Source organism: Festucalex cinctus, chromosome 1, assembly GCF_051991245.1.
Source record: "Festucalex cinctus isolate MCC-2025b chromosome 1, RoL_Fcin_1.0, whole genome shotgun sequence".
Lineage (NCBI taxonomy): Eukaryota > Metazoa > Chordata > Actinopteri > Syngnathiformes > Syngnathidae > Festucalex > Festucalex cinctus.
This window is the reverse complement of record NC_135411.1, coordinates 10,259,384-10,283,875: the sequence shown is the minus strand read 5'-3', so window position 1 is coordinate 10,283,875 and position 24,492 is coordinate 10,259,384. Positions and strand designations below refer to the sequence as shown.

At 36.1% G+C, this 24,492-nt stretch overlaps 1 protein-coding gene across 1 annotated transcript in view; it reads left to right on the top strand.

Annotated features, from left to right (window-relative positions):
• Positions 1-1,286: 1,286 nt before the first annotated feature.
• Positions 1,287-24,492, top strand: part of pax3a (paired box 3a) — a 46,261-nt gene continuing 23,055 nt past the window's right edge. Inside the window, exons 1-5 of the mRNA XM_077515359.1 lie at positions 1,287-1,344; positions 11,222-11,693; positions 11,780-12,015; positions 13,306-13,435; positions 13,623-13,766. Coding sequence (XP_077371485.1) covers positions 11,609-11,693; positions 11,780-12,015; positions 13,306-13,435; positions 13,623-13,766 — 595 coding nt within the window. The 5' untranslated portion in view covers positions 1,287-1,344; positions 11,222-11,608. The remainder of the gene's footprint in view (positions 1,345-11,221; positions 11,694-11,779; positions 12,016-13,305; positions 13,436-13,622; positions 13,767-24,492) is intronic.

Below are 24,492 nucleotides of genomic sequence, written 5' to 3'. Positions count from 1 at the left end.
GTCATATATACAGGTCAGTGAAAAATCTGTGTCCTGAAATACTTCCTATTTTCATTCTTCTTTCGGCAAAATGATTGTCAAACAAAATAGGGTGCCGCCATCTAGTGGTCAACTGTGGAATTGCACCAAAAAATAAACGTGAGGCAGAACAAACTAGAGTAACTATTTAAAAAAAATTATCTGCGCTATGGCAGGAATATAAACTCAAAACAGGGATGGTGATGGCTTCCTGTATAAATTAGATTTGTTGGGACGCAAATGGCAAAGATTCAGTGGAATGGCCTGTATTAATTTGTGACTGCGTAATACAGTATGTTGCTTTGCAATGAATGGTACTGATTTGCGTCAAGTGCTCGTGGGAGTGTTGAACACACAATTGAAGGTGTCACACACACACACACCACATGTTCTGTATGTCACCTGAAAGAGATAAGAATCTACCCTCACCTGTTCTCATCATGGGACCGTAAACTATTAGCTAACTGTTTCCACTCGTCATTTACTCAACTATTAACACGTCCGCGCATGACCACAGGCTCAACCGTTAACAAATTCTGCTCTTCTTCTCTCTTTTTTTTTTTTTTTTTTTTCACCCAGCTCACCTGGCTTCACCTCGTGGACGCCTTTTGTCATGGTAACGCCGCTCGGTTGGAGCTCAAGCCCGCGGCTGTTGTGGGTGGGTGCGTATTTGATCACATCAAACGCATCCGAAAAACAGGCCCTTCTTTTTTACCGGCCGGCCGTCGTAACGATAACACGCCCGAGGCCAGAGTGAATTTCCTCCCGAATGTCGGCCCCTTTCCAACAATGTCCACTTTATGGTGGAAAAACCCCAATGGAGATGTTGAGTGAGATCATTCAACAACGTACAGTAATGTCGTGTCATCTCCTGAAAGTCTACACACCCTTGTTCAAATGCTAGATAAAAAATAATAATAATAATAACTGTGATAAATTACTTCTAAACTTTTTCATGTGACATGTGCAACTCGATTGAATTAAAAACTAAATATATTTGATAGAGAAAATTAAATTAAATGATGTGGTTGCAAAAGTGAGCACACCCTCATAATGGGATGTGGCTGCGTTTAGAGTTAACCAATCACGTTCATGTTGCGTGTTAACTGGGAGATAGCATACACCTGTCACCATTCAAAGTGCCTCTGATTAACCCCAGAATTCAAGATGTTCTAGTAGGATTTTTCTCTGTATTCTTCGCTTTTGTTTTCCGAAAGTTTTGTGCCAACGCTAACTGCTATTTTTGAACTGTTGTAATTATCATCATAATTCCGTTTCAGATGAAGACAAACAGCCCCAAAGCATCCTGTAGATTCAAATTGGATGGTAAGCAAAACATTCAAATATTCAACAATCATGTTTTTTGGTTGCTGAAAGAACATGAAAAAAAAAAATATATCTATCATTTATTTTTATCAGTCAACCTGTTGACATGAAATATACTTGTATAGAATTGAATTGAATCTTTCTTGCTGTTGAAGATAGACTGTCAACACAGATTCAGTAGAAAGCCATATTTTTATTATTAGAGTAGGAGTGGAGCTGCCAATGTGGAGTAAACATTTTTGGCTGGCGAGTATGTTGGAACCTACTCGCAAATACGTTTCAACATACTCGCAAATATGTTCAAACGTACATGTAGGCTACATGCTACAAAGTTAGCATCCCTTCCCATAATGCCATCCCCATTGCATTATGGGGCAAAAAATGACAAACCTAAATTATGCACGGCAGACATTATAAATCGTAAAAGTTACGAATAAACACTTTTTTGTCTACTGAATTTTCTAATGAATTGGTAATGTGGCCCAAATGCCTGGAAAATGGGGTTTTGTTTTCACTCGCGCATGCCCAAATAATACCCCGTGGCATTATGGGAAGGTTTGCTAACTTTGTAGCATGTAGCCTACATGTATGTTCAAACATATTTGCGAGTATGTTCGAACATATTTGCGAGTATGTTCGAACGTATTTGCGAGTATGTTCGAACGTATTTGCGAGTATGTTCAAGCATATTAGCGAGTATGTTCAAAAATATTTGCGAGTATGTTCAAGCATATTTGCAAGTATGTTCGAACATATTTGCGAGTATGTTCGAACATATTTGCGAGTATATTCGAACATATTTGCGAGTATGTTCAAGCATATTTGCAAGTATGTTCGAACATATTCGCGAGTATGTTCGAACATATTTGCAAGTATGTTCAAACATATTCGCGAGTATGTTCGAACATATTTGCGAGTATGTTCAAGCATATTTGCGAGTATGTTCAAACATATTTGCGTGTATGTTCAAGCATATTTGCGAGTATGTTCAAACATATTTGCGAGTATGTTCAAACATATTTGCGAGTATGTTCGAACATATTTGCGAGTATGTTTGAACATATTAGCGAGTATGTTCAAGCATATTTGCGAGTATGTTCAAACATATTTGCGAGTATGTTCGAACATATTTGCGAGTATGTTCGAACGTATTTGCAAGTATGTTCGAACATATTCGCGAGTATGTTCGAACATATTTGCGTGTATGTTCAAGCATATTTGCGAGTATGTTCAAACATATTTGCGAGTATGTTCAAACATATTTGCGAGTATGTTCGAACATATTTGCGAGTATGTTCGAACATAATAGCGAGTATGTTCAAGCATATTTGCGAGTATGTTCAAACATATTTGCGAGTATGTTCAAGCATATTAGCGAGTATGTTCAAACATATTTGCGTGTATGTTCAAGCATATTTGCGTGTATGTTCAAGCATATTTGCGAGTATGTTCAAACATATTTGCGAGTATGTTCAAACATATTTGCGAGTATGTTCGAACATAATAGCGAGTATGTTCAAGCATATTTGCGAGTATGTTCAAACATATTTGCGAGTATGTTCAAACATATTTGCGAGTATATTCGAACATATTTGCGAGTATGTTCGAACATATTTGCGAGTATGTTCAAGCATATTTGCGAGTATGTTCAAGCATATTTGCGAGTATGTTCAAGCATATTTGCAAGTATGTTCGAACATATTTGCGAGTATGTTCAAGCATATTAGCGAGTATGTTCGAACATATTTGCGAGTATGTTCAAGCATATTAGCGAGTATATTCGAACATATTTGCGAGTATGTTCGAACATATTTGCGAGTATGTTCAAGCATATTTGCAAGTATGTTCGAACATATTTGCGAGTATGTTCAAGCATATTTGCAAGTATGTTCGAACATATTTGCGAGTATGTTCAAGCATATTAGCGAGTATGTTCGAACATATTTGAGAGTATGTTCGAACATATTCGCGAGTATGTTCGATCGTATTTGCGAGTATGTTCGAACGTATTTGCGAGTATGTTCGAACATATTTGCGAGTATGTTCAAGCATATTAGCGAGTATGTTCGAACATATTTGCGAGTATGTTCAAGCATATTTGCAAGTATGTTCGAACATATTTGCGAGTATGTTCAAGCATATTCGCGAGTATGTTCGATCGTATTTGCGAGTATGTTCGAACATATTTGCGAGTATGTTCAAGCATATTTGCAAGTATGTTCGAACATATTTGCGAGTATGTTCAAGCATATTTGCAAGTATGTTCGAACATATTTGCGAGTATGTTCAAGCATATTAGCGAGTATGTTCGAACATATTTGAGAGTATGTTCGAACATATTCGCGAGTATGTTCGATCGTATTTGCGAGTATGTTCGAACGTATTTGCGAGTATGTTCGAACATATTTGCGAGTATGTTCAAGCATATTAGCGAGTATGTTCGAACATATTTGCGAGTATGTTCGAACATATTTGCGAGTATGTTCAAGCATATTTGCAAGTATGTTCGAACATATTTGCGAGTATGTTCAAGCATATTCGCGAGTATGTTCGATCGTATTTGCGAGTATGTTCGAACATATTTGCGAGTATGTTCAAGCATATTAGCGAGTATGTTCGAACATATTTGCAAGTATGTTCGAACATATTTGAGAGTATGTTCGATCGTATTTGCGAGTATGTTCGAACGTATTTGCGAGTATGTTCGAACATATTTGCGAGTATGTTCAAACATATTTGTAAGTATGTTCGAACGTATTTGAGAGTATGTTCGAACATATTCACGAGTATGTTCGAACGTATTTGAGAGTATGTTTGAACATATCTGCGAGTATGTTCGAACATATTTCAATACATTCGAACATATTTGCAAGTATGTTTGAACATATTTTCGAGTATGTTCGTAAATACTCTCCAGCCAAAAATGTTTACTCCACATTGGCAGCTCTACGCTTCTGTACGTTAGCCTAATAGCATTATCACATTTTTATCAATAGGTAAAAAAAAAATATTTATTTGCAAAAAAAAAAAAAAAAAAAAAAAAAAAAAAAGAGAGGCAATTATTTCAAGAGGGTGATGATATGCTTGCTAAATGTTATTTTTTTGCATTATGTCTGTGTAGATTGTCAGTCATCCAGGTCATAGTAACACATAAAGGTTGAATCGAGGTAACTAGACTCATTTGTTGACTGTTTTGTGCTCTTTTTAAAAAAAATAAAAAAAATAAAAAAATTCAAAAATGCAATTAGCCTAACATTTTGTGATTACTTACATGCCAATAATAACTGCGCTGTTTGGCTGCTTACTAAATATTTGTAATTATTTAGTTGCTCTTTCCAATTTCCTCGAAGCAGTAATATTATTCAAAAGAATCAAGATGTTTATCGGTTATGTGAATCGTAAAAACACCAATTAACACCGAGCAATGAATTCTAACTACTACTTCTCTTCACTTATGAAGAATGTTAAAGTAACAATATATATAAACAGTGTTTATAACGCGGTTCACGCACTGTTTCGCAGATATTTTTTTTAGTGGTAAAAGTCTTTTTTTTTTTTAGTTGCAGTTTTTTTCAGTGGTGGTGATTTAGCTTTTATTTTATTTTTTTTAATTTTTTTATTTTATTTTTTTATTTTTTAATAAATCTATGAAGGTTTGAACATTAAGAATGTTTAAACAAGTGCCAAAAGTGAGAAAATGTTAATGCCTGTCTGAAAAAAATAAAAAAATAAAAAAATGAATGTATAAAAATGAAAAAATGAATGTATAAAAAATAATGTATTAGTGTGTGGTGAGGAGTTTTTGTTTGTTTGTTTTGTTTTGTTTTGTTTTGTTTTGTTTTGTTTTGTTTTCATACCGGTAATCCCAAATCGAGAGGGGGGGGTATTATACAGGGGGCTTAGTAAGAAACGAAAAATGTTCACATTGTTTTGATGAGGGGGTTGTTTATCTATATTTGAAAATAATAACTTTTTAGCTTTCCCTCATGTGCGCAACGTCCATTTTAGTTTTTGATGTGAATTCCTTTGGTGTGAGGCAGACGACCGCAATGACAATCTAAATTTGTCCATGCCGAGCGATCGAATAAATGAGGGATTTATCCTCGCGGTGGAAGCGAGCCTCGTCGTGCTTATCACGTTCCACGCCAAAATCCACAGCATCTGTCCGAGAGCCATCAACTAACTTTAACTTTAAATGACTACTTCTTGTAAAGTGTGCGCTTTGAAGCTTCTTCTTCTTCTTCTTTTTGTGTTTCGTGAAGGCAACACACTGTTTCTTTTCAGGGACATTTTGTACTTGATTTTTAATGCGTTTTGTCCGTCGCCACAGTACATTTCTGACTCAGCTTGCTCTGCTAATTGATTTGACACGCTGGATCCAATGTCCTTTTCATGATAGTCAAACTTTACTATGACTTTTATGGACATATAATGTTTCCACATGTTCTCTGTCCACACAGTGTTTTTTTTTTCTTCTTTTTCTTTTTTGGCCTGCCCAAAGCAAAATGCAATATTAATATTGAATGTAACATGGAAAAAAAGAATGAAAAAAAAAAAGGTTATGCATCTATTCCCTTCAAAGTGATTTGATCTCTATTAGTGTTGTTCCGATACCGATACTGGTATCGGCAGAGGTGCCGATACTGCATTAAAACAGTGGAATCGGTATCGGTGACTACTCACAAGTAACATGCCGATACCATTAATTCCAACTCTAATATAGGACTTTGGATGCAGCATCTTTTGTCTTGCTTGTGCACGACATTCACTGGTATGTGACATGTTCACTGCATGCCGATCTAAGATATCCTATTGGCTCTTGAATGCTCTGAACCAATGGCGGGACAGCTTTTTCATGTTGAGGAAAAAAAACAACCTATGTATCGGTATGGTATCGGTATCGGCCGATACTGCAAACCTGAGTATCGGTATCGGTATCGGTATCGGGACAAAAAACGGTGTCGGAACAACACTAATCTCTATTACTAGTTACAATCGAGAATGTTAGTTATTACATAGGGCTGGGCGAGTACTGATACCAGGTATCGGTATCGGGCCGATGCCAGCCTTTTTTCAAGTACTCGAGTACTCGTGACGCAGACGAGTACAAGCGAGCGATGGCAGAGGGGGAAGACGTTAAGTGAGTCCTCCTTGCCTGTAACTGGCGCTAGCTAGCTCGCAGCAGTTTTTCACCAAAACTTCACCGGTTTGGAAATACTTCAAAATTGTGAATCTTACACTAAAAGAGCATTTTTGTGTTTTATTTTGAGCGTTAAGACTATTGAAGAGTGACTGTGCTGGGTTTTTTTTTTTTGTCAAAATTAAAGGAAATATATTTGTTTAAAAATATATTTTAGTGATTTTTTTTTATTTGTCAAAATGTACTACTGGTATCAACAGTTGGTATCGGTATCGGTGAGTCGTGAGGGTCCGAGTATCGGTATCGGTCTGAAAAAAAAGTGGTATCGAACATCCCTAGTTATAACAATGCTGTGTTTTGTCCTGCAGTGGTCATGACCAGTTCTACGTTCGGGATGTGGGCCTATTGTCTTATTCCTGGGGGAGAAGGGGCTAAAAAATGTATCGGTCTGTTAAACACGCCTAATTATGATAATTATCACTTGACTTGACAAGTCTTCAGTAAGTCAAATGATCCCTCATGTGCTTCTATGTGTCCCTAATCGAGCATTTGCACGGCTGTGTTACACTGCCGTGTGTCTCCACCACATGGCCACGCAGCTCCCATTGTTGCTCAAACTATTTATTTTATTTTATTCAGAGGATGGGGTGGAGGAGGGTTGTGGTTTAGAAGAAAAAAAAAAAAAAAGACGCTCACCAGATTTTAATGCAGTTGTTGTATGTGTCTCTTTTGGGGCATTTAATGTGAACAACATGGAAGCATTTTTGTGAGGTGTTTATTACCTTGTCGTAACACGCAGCCTGCAACATATTCATTCGGAATTAAGGAGAAAAGCACCTAACTCAGGGGTGTCCAATCTACAGCCCGGGGGCCATTTGCGGCCCACCGTCCATTTTTTAGTGGCCCGCGACATATGCTAAAAATAGCATTTGACTCAAGCTCAAATAAAATAAAAACAAAAATGTTTGGAGATGGTCAAAGTAAGAAGGGAGGGTGTCGAAAAACACAGGTGCTATTAAAGTTTATTAGTTAACTAAAACTAACGAAAAAACTAAAATAAAAAAAAATAAAGATGCTTTTAAAAAAAGAAAACTAACTGAAACTACATTTTCTGTTTACAAAACTAACTAAAATAAAACAAACAAAAATAAAATAAAATACTGCGCACAAGTAATACATGTTAAAAACAAAACAAAAAAATAAAACTAATACTGAAACTAAATAAGATAAAACTAAGCATTTATTAAAGAACTAAAACTAATTAAAAAAAAACTAACAGAACCACCCTGAAAACTAATTAAAACTAACTAAATAAAAAAATAAAAAAATAAATAAAAACTCAAATGAAAATTTTCAAAACTACAATAACCCTACTGCCATATTACAAACAAATTGGTTTATATACTGTAGCATTTTTCTAAATATGCAAAAGCACAAATAAATTATTTGTACAATTTTTAGGACTAAACACAATTTCTCTTCATAACATTATGTGGCCCTTGCATCCTTCTGATTTTCTGTATGTGGCCCTCAAATGAAAAAGTTTGGACACCCCTGAACTAACTAATCTGCTAAAATAAAAAAATAAAATAAAAAATAAAAAATGGAACAAAATATGCCATCTAATATCTCTGCGTGGGTAAATAGATCCTTGATTTTTAGGAGTTTAAGATAATAATGTTATGGTCTTTAGAAGGAAAAATGGCTTTGAGAGGCTGGTTGTTTTGATCCCGACTTTAGCCTGTAGAGTGTTTTTGTTTTTTCAGATCATGTTGCAGAGATATGATTAAGAGGATATGATTGATATTTGCAGACCGTGTCACGTTCATCCACCCAGGAGCACTAAATTGTTTTATAGCATAGTTACCACAAACAATAAGAACATATATGTTGAGTGGAATTGTTTTCATTGATAATGTTATCGTACAATATGCTTGCTAAAAATTTTGTGTGTGTGTGTTTTGGTTTTTTGTTTTTTCCCCACCCAGGTTCAGGTTAATCTGTATGGTTAAACTAAAGGAGCTAGGCTGACTACGATTTTTCTTGTTTATGGAAAACGTTCAAAAATGATTTGAACAATTATGCTTTTACAAAAAAAGGTAGTACCGTAATGGCTCTGATAAAGTGGTGATTTTTTTTTTTTTTTTTTTTTTTTTTTTTTTAGCCCTTGTAGTTCTTCTCAGCTTAGAAAAAAAGGAAAACATGATGTTTCCACAGAGCTCATCATGTCATCAAAACAACATTAAAAATAAAAATAAATAAAAAAGTCTACACACCCCTATTCAAATGACATTTTTTTTATGGTGATACATAATAATAATAATAATAATAATAATAATAATAAGAATAATTAATATGAATCATTGCACAATATTGTTTTTCTTCTGCTGGAACAGGGGGCCTAAGACAAGGTGGAGGGAATTATGGACAATTTGAAATGGCAGTCAAGCACAGCCTTAAGGGCTCCTGCTAGAAAACAAAACAAAATAAAACAAAAAAAGAAAACATCAGAAAAAGCCTCCTAGAACATCTGAAATGTATTTAGGGTTCATAAGAGGCAGGTTAAATGGTGGCAGCTGTACTCCTGACTTCCATTTAACATGTGTTTGAATGTGACTGGTTTATTCTGAATCTGGACACAGCCACATCACAACAGTTCTTTAAAAAAAAAAAAAAAAAAAAAAAGTCAGTTTTAGCGCAAAAACCTTCAGCCTTCTGCTAAAAACAAAACAAAAAAAGTCAGGAAAAGCCTACTAGAACATCTGAAAGGAACTTAAAATGGCAGCAGGTGAGTTGAGATTGAATGGGATTGGTTCATTCATCATTCATTCATGATTTACACGAGGGTGTGCACACTTATGCAACCACCATTATTTCTTTTTCTTTCTTTTTTTTTAACTTCATACATTCATCCGTCACACACGGCTGGAGTGCAAGTACTTGTTTTTATTCTCTGATCAAAACATTCCATTCATAATCCAATGTTGCTTGTAATTGGAGGAGGTGTGGCCTAATGCAGACGTGTTGATTTCAAGGCCGCTTCTCTCGGTCAACAGAAATGTGAGTTATTAACTTGTCTCTATAAAATGTGTTTTTATTGGTTAGACCAATAACTCTCTATAACATACTTTTTGTATGATTTGTTGTTTAGTTCATATTTAACGTTTTGGGAATATATTTACGATTTTGTACATTTATGCTGACTGTAAAAGTACAACATTTGTCAATTTATTTTCTTTTGTGTAAAATTGCTACATTTTTTTTCATTTTCATATGGTCTGTACTCATATGAAGGGAGCTTTGCTTTTATGTTGAATGAAGTAAAAAAAAAAAAAAAAAAAGGAAAAAGGATGAAGTAAAATACGTAAATCACATAATGATCTATTGGAACAGTGACATAATGTTAAACATTTTTTTTTTTTAAATATAATGAATAGAGTTATTACCTATTGGCCTAATTCATGTTTTTTCACCGTTTTTAATTTGCATTAATAAAGAAAAGCATGAAATTAAATATGCTGTCTCAACATTGATAGAACATGCACCCCCCCCCCCCCCCAAAAAAAAAAAAAAAACTCTTTAAAAATATAAATAAATAAGGCCACTACGTGACCCCACACTTTTAGTCATAAATTAGTCAGCATGACCCAAAATGTTTGAACAATAGTAGTTTTAAATAATAATAATTAGGGATGGGCGAGTACCGATACCAGGTATCGGTATGGGGCCGATACCAGCCTTTTTTCAAGTACTCGAGTACTCGTGACGCAGACGAGTACAAGCGAGCGATGGCAGAGGGGGAAGACGTTAAGTGAGTCCTCCTTGCCTGTAAGTGGCGCTAGCGTGCAGCAGTTTTTCACCAAAACTTCACCGGTTTGGAAATACTTCAAAATTGTGAATCTTAAACTAAAAGAGCATTTTTGTGTTTTATTTTGAGCGTTAAGACTATTGAAGAGTGACTGTGCTGTTTGTTTTTTTGTCTAAATTAAAGGAAATATATTTGTTTAAAAATATCTTTTAGATATGATTTTTTTTTTTTTATTTGTCAAAATGTACTACTGGCATCGGCAGTTGGTATCGGTATCGGTGAGTACTGAGGGTCTGAGTATCGGTATCGGTCTGAAAAAACGTCACTATCGAACGTCACTAATAAAAATAATAATAATAATAAAAAGATTGAGTTTGTATTTTAGTGTGCTTACAGAAAACATGTTTGCAACTGTTATTTTTATTTTTATTTTATTTTTTTTTAATTACATTCTAATTGTTCCAGGCTCCCTCTAGTGGCACACAACCTTCTTAGTAGTCTGTAATACATTTGTATTTAATTTAGGATGTTTTAATTTAGTTAGATGCACTTGATGTGTAATAATTTCACAGTTATTCAATTTTTTTTAACCCGCAATATGTTCAATGTTCAAACTGCCGATAATGTTTTTTCACTCCTTGTTTTTGAAAGAACACTTAGACCTACTACACTACTTACTGTATTCAATGCTAGTCATGATGGTGCTACTTGGAGATGGTACTTTTGGTGTAGAAATGCTCATTAAGCACTAATTTACATCATCCATTATCGATTGAGAGACCATGAATCCCTGGAGGGGAATTACGATAATGACAAAACAATGAGTCGTCATTTTCTGAGCCTACAAGCCAACAATCAGGTAAAATCATCCGGTCAATCGTTTTTTTTTTTTTTTTTTTTTTTTTTTTTTTTTTAAACCTGTGAAAAAGTTGCACGCTTGTGACATCGCAGCCAGATGACCCCCGTGAGGTCAATGCACCCTTCCAGAGGAGCAAACTCCGGCGTCCAATCAGAACGCCCTCGCAGCCATGTGGACGTCCGGAGCCGGAGCCAATCAGCGAGCTCGCCTGCCACCTCGGAGGGGACAGCCACCACTGATAAAAATGTTTGACTATCCTCCATCCTCCCCAAAACATCCTCTCAAATCCTCACAGGACGGCTTGCGAAGTTGGACTCGAACCCCGAACAGAACTTTGCGAGCAACCTGTTGAGCGCTGTTGTTTTTTGGTGGGATTAAAAACGAGAGGACAAACAGTTTGGGGCGAACTTTTTTTTTTTTTTTTTTTTTTTTTTTGCCTGACACATTCTCGACAGGCATGACAGCACTGGCAGGAGGTTTAACGAGAATGATGAGACCCGGTCCACACCAGAATTACGCACGGGGAGGATACTCTCTCGAAGGTAAGACCATTTGGAAAAAAATAATAACAACATAACAAAAACAACTCTAGCCCACTCTTGAGCCATCTGTGTCCCCCCCCCCCCAGTGTCCACTCCCCTGGGCCAGGGTCGCGTCAACCAGCTGGGCGGCGTGTTCATCAACGGCCGGCCTCTGCCCAACCACATCCGCCACAAGATCGTGGAGATGGCCCACCACGGGGTCCGGCCCTGCGTCATCTCCCGCCAGCTCAGGGTCTCCCACGGCTGCGTGTCCAAGATCTTGTGCCGCTACCAGGAGACCGGATCCATTCGGCCCGGAGCCATCGGGGGGAGCAAGCCGAAAGTAAGCAAGGAAATGGAGTTGCTTTTCCAACCAGACGTTTTTGCATCCTGTAAAAATTGAGAAACTTTAGATTTAAATGGTTGTTTACTAAAAATGTGAGCAATATGCTCGATAATAAAATGTATTATTTTTAAGTGCATATGGAAAAGTGTATTTTTCTGCAGAAATGTGACCTTAAAAAATGTTGCATGTCATTTTTTTATTCCTTCCCTTTGAAACATTATTGCATGCATGCTCAAAAATTATATGATTGTATTTTTGGGGCATTTTGCAGCATTTAAAAAAAAAAAATTGGATTAAAAAAAACGAAAAAAAGTTACAATTTTTAATATTAATTTGAAGCATTATTGCATGCATGCTAAAAAATTATATGATTGTATTTTTGGGGCATTTTGCAGCATTTAAAAAAAAATTTGGATTAAAAAAAACGAAAAAAAGTTACAATTTTTAATATTAATTTGAAGCATTATTGCATGCATGCTCAAAAATTATATGATTGTATTTTTGGGGCATTTTGCAGCATTTAAAAAAAAATTGGATTAAAAAAAACGAAAAAAAGTTACAATTTTTAATATTAATTTGAAGCATTATTGCATGCATGCTCAAAAATTATATGATTGTATTTTGGGGGCATTTTGCAGCATTTAAAAAAAAAATTGGATTAAAAAAAACGAAAACAAGTTACAATTTTTAATATTAATTTGAAGCATTATTTCATGCATGCTCAAAAATTATATGATTGTATTTTGGGGGCATTTTGCAGCATTTAAAAAAAAAAAGTTGGATTAAAAAAAACGAAAAAAAGTTACAATTTTTATTATTCATTTGGAGCATGCATAACTGCACTTTCCCCCTTGAAATATGAGCACAAACAGCATTTTTTTTAAACATGAAAGAATCTAAAAAAAAAGATCGTTTTTATTGTCTTTCCTCTGTTTTTATTTATTCGTTAAAAATAAGCTTCCACCCCCCAGAAATATGAGCTAAAAATGCTGTGTTAAAGTGATCATTATTTTTTTCATTATAGTTTATTATTTACTTTGCAGTATCAAAGTTGCATAAATACGATTTTTTTTTCAGAAATGTGAGCTCCAACTTAAAACAAATGCTGCATAGAAAAAGGAAAAAGTGATTATGTTTTTCTGAAGTGCTCATACTTTCGATAAGCTTAAAAAAACAAAAAATATATATATCTGTACATTTTTTTTTTTGCAGAAATGTGCGCACAAGCAGAATTGTTATCAAAAAGTGATCATGTTTTGTTTTTACCTGCATTCTTTCCTCATAAAGCAAAGCGCGTCTCCGGAATTGGACAAGAAGATTGAAGAATACAAGAGGGAAAACCCGGGAATGTTCAGCTGGGAAATCAGGGACAAGTTATTGAAAGATGGCATTTGTGACAGAAACAGCGTTCCTTCAGGTATGGCCTGCAATAATAATAATAATAATAATAATAATAATAATAATAATAATAATAATAATAATAATAATAATAATAATAATAATAATAATGTGACTGTTTTGGTCACTGAAAAAGTTTCTTTCATTTTTCCTTCGATGATTTCTTTTTTTTTTTTTTTTCCCTTCCTCCAAATTCCAAATTCAAGTGAGCGCCATCAGCCGCGTCATGAGGTCCAAATTCGGCGGTTTAGGTGACGATGATGATGACGGTGATGAGGTGGTGAAGAGGGAGATGGAGGACAACGAACCGAGGACTAAACACAGCATCGATGGCATCCTGGGTGATAGATGTAAGTCGATTTCATATTTTTTTTTGTTTTGGATCATGTTGCACAATTTTTAAAGCCTCTTTCGTTATGTTTTTTTTATTTTTTTTTTATTCACTTTTTTCCTAAAATTAAAATCATGAGCATGATCTGTTTGAGGCCGACAAAATAAAAATCATTATAAACACGGCATAAGGGTGGGCAAAAAAAAATCAAAATAAAAATAAAAATAATTGACGTTGGTTGAAATGGAAGTGATGAATGATTTTGTTTTAGATGCAAAACGCGCGGTTGGATTGGCGGAGATGGAGCGGAGCCAGTTGGCACCTGTTGATTTAAGACCTGTTGGATTGTCTTTTGGCTCGAGGAAATGCAGACTGAATGGAGTTAATGATTGATGACGGCTATAACTGCCTGCGCTTGCATGTAAAATCACGCGCGGATTTCCCTTTGCATAAACTCGTCGACGTTCACTTAATTTCACTTTTCAACGTTTGAAATGTTGACGGAAATTTCCATTATTTGCGTTCAACTTTTGCGCATTCAAATTGCGCATTTAGCGCTTTTGTCACGGTTGTGAGCGCGCTTCTCGCCACTAGATTCAAATCCCTACCTTTTCTTTTCTTCACTTTCATTTCCCACAATCGCCCCCCCCCCCCCCAACCCCTTTTTCCTGCCTGCCTCGGGCGCCCACAATCACACATTATCAGGGGGCACGCCGCATCCCTCAACTTCACTTAACAGCTCCTATTCAGAAATGAGTTCGACTAACATTGCAAATAAACAGTTGAAATAACATACGTGCACGCACCCTATTTATCCCAAATAACAACGTTGCAAATTAATTTTTAAAGCACAATTCATAAGTAAAAATGTTGTTAAATAAATTGTCATGTTTGTTTCATATTAACATTAATTTAAGACTCGGACTATTTTTTCTCATTAGTTCTTATTTAGTAGATTTTTTTTTTTTTTTTTTTTTTTTTTTTTAGATAAAAACAAAAGTGTATGTTAAAGCGTAAAATCTTAAATATGCAAAATAAAATGAAAAATGATAAGCCAGCATTTGTGTTTCATAAAATGATGAGAAAAATAAAAACACAATTATGAGAATATTCTCATTAAATTACATGAAATAGAAAGATAGATAGATAGATAGATAGATAGATAGATAGACAGATAAAATATAAACATATCCAGTATTAAAACTAAAATATATGTACAAAAATTCATAGATAGGTAAAGCCATAGCTAGCTAGCTAACGAATTAGCTAACTAGCGATTTCACTAGCTAAGGATCAAGCGAGCTATACAGCTAAACAGTAAAAAAAAAACCTAAAATATATATATCAATAGATAGAGATAGGTAGAGCCATAGCTAGCTAGCTAATTCAGTAGCTAACTAGATAATTATAGTTAGTTAACGAGTTAGCTAACTAGCTATTTCACTAGCTAAGGATCAAGCGAGCTATATAAACAAAATGAAAAATGACAAATAAGAATGAAGCAAGCACTTGTGTTTTAAAAAATGTTGAGAAAATATAAACATAAAAAAACATAAAATATATGTATCAATAGATAGAGATAGGTAGAGCCATAGCTAGCTAGCTTATTCAGTAGCTAACAAGATAATTATAGTTATCTAACAATTTAGCTAACTAGCTATTTCACTAGCTAAGGAGCAAGCTATAAGCAAAATGAAACATGACAAATAAAAATGAAGCAAGCACTTGTGTTTAATAAAAATGTTGAGGAAATATAAACATTTAAAAAAACGTAAAATATATGTATCAATAGATAGGTAGAGCCATAGCTAGCTAGCTAATTCAGTCGCTATCTAGATGATTATAGTTAGCTAACAAGTAGCTAACTAGCAAGCTAACTAGCTAAGAAGCCAGCTAGATACATAAATAAATTCACAGGCCCAAACACACACACAAACATACTAAATAATGTGCAATGACTAAAATCAAAACAAAAACAATAACTTAAAAAAAAACAACTCAAAGGTGAATGGTTTAAAAAAATACATCAATCAAGTTAATCTATCCTGATAAAACCTCAAACTTTTTAGAGCCTGTAATGTAATGATGATGAACTCCTCATATGAAGTATTTACATCAAATAGATGACATCCTACAAACAGCTCACAAGCTTTCCTCCCATTCATATACAGAACAGCAGTATATCTTTCTTGTGTCTCTTTGTGGAAGTAGTTGTTGTTTTTCCCTTTTATGGCTCCTCATTAGAATGTGAAAAGGCAGCTTTCGGTCAGGGAGGGGGGGGACTCGAGGAGAGTGTCTTCTGGCCAAATATTGATTAAGTAGGTGTTTGCAGAGGCCATTGTTGCGGCGCAGAGAGGCCTGTTGCTCTCTGCCCCTTTTCTCCTCCAGCGCCATTGTTGCCTTTCCTTAAGTGCTCACATCAAAGCTGACTCATTTAGATTTATTTGTCTGGGAAAGGGACGGCAAAAAGGTTTGGGAGATGCATCCAAACTGCCGGTCCGATTTGCCCTGGGGTCTGCATGGCATTAGCGAGCGGGGCTGTGGAAGCTGTTGTTTGTGTTTTTGGACGTTAAGCGTGTGGAGAATTTCAACAGCAGCGCTGGAGTGAGTTGTTTGGGCCTGTTTATCGCATGTGGGTGCAAAGCCTTTCAGTTCACATTGAGGCGGTCCAAAAGACCCTGTAAGGTGAATTTAGAAATTAGTTTCTAAATACTTTTTTTTGATAATTGCGGGAACTGTGTAAAGACTGAGACTGCGTTTCGCTAAATTATCGCGATATCGTGTTAAAATGTTTTTCACCATTTCAGTGTTCCTGATTTTTCTGGGCTTCACTTGGCTGTCCTCGTCTTTGTAAGAATTTGAGCACCATTTGTGGTTATCCAGCACAATTTTGAGTTTTAGTTATGATGACGTTAGCTTACATGCTAGCTAGCGTCTACGACGTTGTGCTAGCATGCTAGATGATGTAACATTCATACTTACCATTTTTTTGAACAAGTGTTGTTAACACTTTTCTCTGTTGTGTGTCAAATTTAGAAGTAATTTGAGTTAATATAAATTTCCTTTAATGCCACTCGTTTTTTTAACGTACCATTAATGACCACCTCTTACTTGGAAAGCTTGTACTGGGGGAATTCCAGTCGCAATGTTGCAGTTGTCCACATCAAAATTGATCAGTAATAAATTTAATAATAATGCATATATATGTGGAGTCTGGGGTCAAATTGTATTCTACAATTTTAAAAATGTGCAGAAGTTCTCAAGCTACTTTATGTTAAAGATTGGACACCGTCTTACAAATGCAATTATGCCATCTAGTGGCAGAAAAATGGCCTCAACACCAAACAATATCAGACTAGTTTTTTTTTTTTTTTTTTTTTTTTCAGAACAGTAACTCATCTTCTTAATTTTAACTCAATTTTATCAATTATTGTGAAATTTCCATTTCAATGACTAAAAGATGCAGCGATATTTCTATTAGTTTAACATTTTTTCCCCACTTTTATGTTAACGAGTATGAAAACTCAGAAAAAAAATTGTATATTTTATTGTACATTTAGAACAGATATAAAATTTGCGATTAATCATGAGTTAACTATTGAAACCATGCGATTAATTGCGATTAAACATTTTAATCCTCTGACACCCCAAAATAGAAGACATTTACTTTCACGTGATAGACGCTTTAAGTGATATCATCCGAGCTTCTGTTTACTTCTGTTTGCATTTAAGCCTCATTGAACCAATTCAGGCAAGCCGAGCAAAAGGAGTCGCCACTCTTGCAAATATCCATTTATGGCAGCGGGGGAGAGCGGGGAGCAAAAAAGAAAAGCTCCGAAATGCAAACAGTCAAAAGGGATAACTTTTTCTTTTCAAGGGCGTCCTGCCGCGCCGCGCTGAATGAGGGCCCGCTCCTTTCAAACGTGCCATGGTGAACGCAGTCAACATGTAATAATTGCTCTCATTGAGGCGCATTCCAGCAATCTGCCGCCATTCTGCTGCCTCAATTGTGCGGCGGGCCAGGCCAGCAGCCCCGAGGGCCAGGAGGAATCAAGCGTTGACAAAAACATGAAAGATCGCAACGCTTTTTTGTCGCTTGAGGAGCCGAGCGGGACTTTTGTTTGTGTAAACACGCCGGCTCGCCGCCGCCTCGGCGTGAGTGGGGTAAACTTGGAGCAAGCGAGGCGAAACCGTAATCCAATTCGAAAGCTTTCTTAACATCCGAGAATATAAACAGCAGCGTTTTTCTAGCAGGGCCGCAACCTTGTCCAGGGGTGATGGCGTTTCCACGGCGAAAGTGTTTTAATATGGGATGTTTAGCGAGACAGTCGGCCTCAATGTAGCCGATGGAATGTCTGCACGACGGCTGCAGTTTCCGTTTTTCCGCTCAGGGCAAGGATCATGGACTAATTTATATGTGGGCCTCACTCTCTGCGTTTTTTGGGGCTTATGATGGCAGTGGGCTGATGGGAAAAAAGAAGCTGAGTTGAAACTAGATTGTGCAAAAGTTAGGCCGCTATTAGCTTTGTTGTTGTTGTTTTTTTGTGTGTCATTTTTCACAGCAGCTTTCATGTTGACCTAGTAAAACGGGAGAGGCAAATTCCAGCAATTTGATGTTTAGTTATCGTTATATGCAGTTTGAGGAGAGGTTCTTATACCCTATGTTATGCAAATATTCTATAGTTAGGCCCTAATTAGTCACATCCTGGCCAAATCGGGATTAAAAACACATTTTATTTGGTGGCTGGGAATTTTCTGGCTGGATATAGCACAAGCCAATTCCATTTTTTCTATTAATTTAGAAAATGATTTTAACCAAAAAAAAAAAAAAATTAAACCCAATATATCTCTCAATGCAGAAATATACAATATTCCACTACCTCAGTAGTGTACAGTTCCATTGTATTTAACTGTTGTATTTAACTTTTATGTTCAATATATTTGCATGTAATTTTTAATAACAGTTTGTGTTAAACATTTCTTTATTTACAATTTTTATTTATCTCATGCACAGTGCGTTTAAATTGAATCGCTATTTGAGTACGTTTGTAAATGTGTGCCTATATTTAATCACACTGTAGATGTTCAGCTTCAAACTGTACGTAATGTTACAGTGGCTTACAATGTAAAATACTTTTTTACGAATAAAACCTGAGTTTCATTTATGATGAACACTGAATTCTAAGTTTTATTTTTTTGTATGTGATATTGTACTTGATGTAAAAAAAAAAAAAAAAAAAGTTTGAGAAACTCTTCACTCAATTTTACCAGAGATTGGCATGACCTTTGGGGTAGAGTTCAATTGATGAGATGAGTAATTTTAAAAATGTAAAAAAAATAATAAAATAAAATAAATAATAATAATAATAATAATAAATCAAATACATATTTTTTGCAATATTGCTAACACTTGCTAGCTTGTTTTGGTAAAAACAAACAAACTCAAAATTTGGCCAGGGTATACCGGTAAATGCTTTTGTGCTCAACATTGAATGCTTATTATATAACCGTATTTTCCGCACTATAAGGCGCACCGAATTATAAGGCGCACCTTCAATGTATGACACATTTTAAAACTTTTTCCATATATAAAGCGCTACAGTAGAGGCTGGGGTTACGTTACGCATCCATTAGATGGTGCTGCGCTAAAGGGAATGTCAACAAAACAGTCAGATAGGTCAGTCAAACTTTATTAATAGTTTACAAACCAGCTTTCTGACAACTCCAAAATGAATAAACAGCTGTTTTATTATTTTCTCTCAGGTAAAGTATTAGTATTAGCTAGCGATCCAAGATGGCGGGATCTTCTGCGCATGCGCGTCACCGATCGTGCAGGGTCACCGATAGCGTCTTGACAGCGAGACCTGTTGCGGCTCAATATCGATCCATATATAAGGCGCACTGGATTATAAGGCGCATGGTCAGCTTTTGAAAAAATTGAAGGCTTTTAGGTGCGCCTTATAGTGCGGAAAATACGGTACATAAAAGGAAATAATTAATTACTGTACACCATTGCAAAAACAACAACTCTGACTTTTGCACATCACTGTATGTAAACAGAGTGATGGAATGCCGTCCCACTTTCCCTCTCCTCCTATCTAAACACACTTAACACTTTCATTGGAATGATTCTCAAGAATCTCCCTCCCCAAAAAAAGAGAGAAAAAAAAGAAAAAGAAACGCAAATCCACTCGAGCTGATCTGCAACTGAATGCGACTCTATGCTTCATTAAAGCCTCTTTCTCTGTTGGCACCAGCATTGTGATCCTCCCAATATTAATTCAAAGGACAATTAATGAATTCAGGCCAACTTTGAAGTAATGGGCCGGGGTCTTGCCCTGTGCCGGCCCCCTAAGCACTGATGTACTCTCCTCCGCATTCTCCCCGCTAACCCCAGAGACACCGTGAAGTGGCTGAAAGAGAAGCCATGAGCAATGGAAGGTCAAGGAGAGGAGGCCCAGTAGAAAAGGAGCTCTCTATTTCCTTGCAAGTATTAGCCAAGCAAAACTCTGTGATGGGGAGATAAAGGAGTGGGGAGAGAAAAAAAAGGGGGTCGGGGGCGAGGAGACTCTGCAAAGAGGAGCACAATGGGATAGTTAATTGACTAAAGCCAGACAGCGTTGTCAATCACTTAACTTTGTTTAGCCTCCCTTCTTTTTTTTCGATCCCTTTTTGCCCTTTTTATTAGCAGGCACATTGCACATTATGGACATGCCAGCACCGCTGGTCCCATGTTTTGAGTTATGCCTTTTTGATTCAGTCCTTAACGTTTCAAAAATACTTGAGTATAAATAAATATATGGTGGAGGTTTGCGGTCTAGTACAATGAGAAGTATTTGGACAGGGGCCATGTTTTTACAAAATAACCCAATTTGGGGTAAAAAAAAAAAAAAAAAAAAAAAAAGCAACCCAAGAAGTTGGCTCAAGTTGACCCAAATAGGGTGTTTTTGCACCATTTGTTTTTCATCCATCCATTTTCTGAACCGCTTGCTCCTCACAAGGGTTGTGGGGGGTGCTGGAGCCTACCCCAGCTGGCTATGGGCAGTAGGCGGGGGACACCCCAGACTGGTTGCCAGCCAATCGCAGGGCGAACAGAGACAAACAACAATCCACACTCACAAGCACACCGAGGGACAATTCGGAGCGCCCAATTAAGCTGCCATGCATGTCTTTGGAATGTGGGAGGAGACCGGAGTACCCGGAGAAGACCCACGCGGGCACGGGGAGAACATGCAAACTCCACACAGGAAGGCCGGAGCCTGGACTCGAACACGAGTCCTCAGAACTGGGAGGCGGACGTGCTAACCACTCAACCACCATTTGTTTTTTAGGATTAAAATTGCTAGTTAAATACATAAATAAATAAATAAATAAAGGAAAAAATTGACCAACCCACAATTGGGTTTGCACAAATCAACCCCCCAGAAATGGGTCATAATAAACCCCAAAAATGACCCAGGTAGTTGGAAGAAATTGGCCCAAGTAGCAGGTCAATCCACTTATGACGCAAATCGGGTTATTTATTTTATTTTTTTTACCTGATTGGTTTAGTTTTAAAACTGCTGTGTCAAAAAGAAGAGAAAAAAAAACAAAAAACAAAAAAACAACTATTGGGTTTTTGTACAAAACAACCCAATTTTTTGGTACAAAACAACCCTCTCAAAATGGGTAATAACCCCATAAATTGGGGCGTTTTGCACAACCCCCCCCCCCCAAAAAAAAAACAAAAACAAAAAAAACAGAAAGTTGGGTCAAATAGACTCAAGTAGTGGGTCAGTCCCTTTGTGACCCAAATTGTGTTATTTTTGACCCAATTGTTTTTGGACTTAAAACTGTTGGGTCAAACAAAACAAAAACAAAAAAAGACAATATCGTTTAGACTCAACTTTTTTCAATTCAATTTATTTCATTTCTTAAAAAAAAAGAGAAATGAAAGGGGAGAGAAAGAAGTAAAACATCTGCCCCTAATCAACAACAACAACAAAAAATAATCAACACAAAGTAAATGACAGCAAGCGGTCAAAATGTTTTCAACATTACAATTCTTTGTGCTATATATATTCTCTGTAACCACAGCCGCAAACGACACAAATAGCACGTTTTTGTAAAAGAAAGATGGAATCGGTTTTGGCTGCACACCGCCACACTTCAACTTTCTAGGTTGTTTTAAAAATTGGTTGTTTTGTACAAAAGTGGGTCGGTCACTTTTTGACCTAAATTGGGTTATTTTTGGTATTTAAACTGTTAGTTCAAAAAGACAAAGAAAAGCAAATTGTGCTAATATGACAGCAACTTTCCTCTTTTTTTAGCACAAAAAATAAAAACGAATGACAAAGTAGCGGGTCGGCCCATTTTTTACCCAATTTTTTACTGTTTCGACCCACCAGTTTTAAGATTGTGATTTACCTTTATAAACCACCACAATGGAGTTGAAATAAAACCAATATGAAATTGAAGCTTACAAATTAATTTCAGCTTGAATTTAAGAGGCTTGACAAAAATATGGCATTTACCAAATTGGGATTATAATGATTTCATGCATAGTCCCTCTATTGCTATAAGTGGAACTATAACCAATTACCATCATTTTAGTTCACCTTTAAAGTGCCTTTGCTGTCCTAAGCAGACTCACTCAGTCATCACAAAAATGCTGTTTTATCAAAAGTCAACACATACAATCATACAATTGATATGAGTCTCAAAATGAGCTTGAAATCTTCAAATAATAATTGAATTTATATGATTTTTGGCATGTTCCATACACTGCTTTGCTAATTACAAGAGGCTTTATGAGGTTTAATTGACCCAAGTAAGTTTTTTGATAACTTCATTTTAATCATGTTATTGAATGAACAATTTGCATGTGTCCCTGAGATTGCTGTCCACCCTGTCATTTTTTTTTTTTTTATTAACTATGGATGGTTTTTACCTTTTTTTTTTTTTTGTATAAATTAGTGCTGTCAAAGTTAAAGCGTTAACTAATTAATTAATCACAAAAGATAATCGCATTAATCATTGTATTACCACAGATTAATCACACTATTAATTTTGACCGCAGATGATCCTTTTTAGCCGACAGTGGATGGTTACATTAAAGGTAGCTGTTGGAGTTTGAGCAATAAACATAACTACATGCATTAAAGTAAAGCATTTAATAAATGTTTACATATGCCGTAGGTCAATTTTTCCCATTTTAAATGATGCAAATAATTAATTGATTAGAAAAAGTAGGATGAGCGTGTGCAGCGGGCAAAAATGTTTGAAAAAAAAAGAAGCTTTTTTTAAGACAGTGATTAATCGTGATTAATCAAAATTCTACGATGTGATCAATCTGATTAAAAAATGTAATCGTTTGACAGCTCTAGTATGAATATTTACACTTGTGTTTTAGAATGATCATCATCTTAAGCGTGTAGTTGGATTTTGTAATGCTGAACACAACCCCTCAGTCATACTTAAAAATAAAGTGGTACACAGTTAAAAAAAAAAAAAAAAAGAAAGAAAGAAACTCAAAATAGTACTACATTGTCTCAAAAAAGAGCTTAACTAATATCTAAAAATGTGGTTATAATTACAAATATGTAAACTGACAAAAGTCTTATAAACACCTGAAGGCAAAATAAAAAGAAAATGCATTCAGTTCCTGTCCTGTACTGTAAAATCCATAAAATCTGTCATTGTTCAATGAAACACGTATGAACCTTTTATAACTGCAGATAAAAGAGACCGAGAGGCGAAAGTGCGGGAATGTGAAGGTTGCTTCTGCCTCTTGTGAAGTGGACTTGGAGGGTCAGCAGCGAGGTTGTCTTTGCGGCAAAAGTGCGCAAGAGCTGTGAAAAGGTCAGGGGCTAAGCGAGGGTCACTTGACTGTTAAAACTATCAGGCCCCATTGGAGGAGGTTAAAATAATGTTTAGGGAAAGGAAAGAACTGTTGGCCGGGACGCATGTCTCTTTGACGGAGCCCGTTTACATCGGGCATGTACAAGTCAAACCAGGTACAATGACTGTCGCTTTGGTTGTTTCTTCACTTCTTTTTTTTTTTTTGCTTTAGGGACTCTAAACAAACGAAAATGGCTACACTGACTACAGTACATACACAAATGCAGTCTACAGACGTGAGCTAAAAATATTGACAGTGACTCAAATGCTACTTTTCACGAGCTTTGCTACTTCCTGTGTTTGAATTAGCATTAGCATAGTTACATTACAACAATCTTGAGTATGATTGACAGAATTTGTGAAAGGCTAAACGTTGCTTCTTAGCGTATTATATTAGAGAAACACATGGACAAATATATAGGAGTGTGTGTATGGTGATTGTTGTTGTTTTTTTAATGGGGTTTTAATTAGAGTTGTTCCGATACCGTTTTTTGGCCCCCGATACCGATACCGATACCCAGCTTTACAGTATCGGCCGATACCGATACCATACCGATACTTACGTTTTTTTTTTGTTGAAAAAGCTGTCCTGCTATTGGTTCAGAGCATTCAAGGGCCAATAGGATATCTTAGATCGGCATGCAGTGAACATATCACATACCAGTGAATGTCGTGCACCAGCAAGACACAAGATGCTGCATCTAAAATCCTATATTAGCGTTGGAATTAATGGTATCGGCATGTTACTTGTGAGTAGTCACCGATACCGATACCACTGTTTTAATGCACCTCTGCCGATACCAGTATCGGTATCGGAACAACACTAGTTTTAATGCTAATTGCCCCACCATAGCGTATCGTAAGAT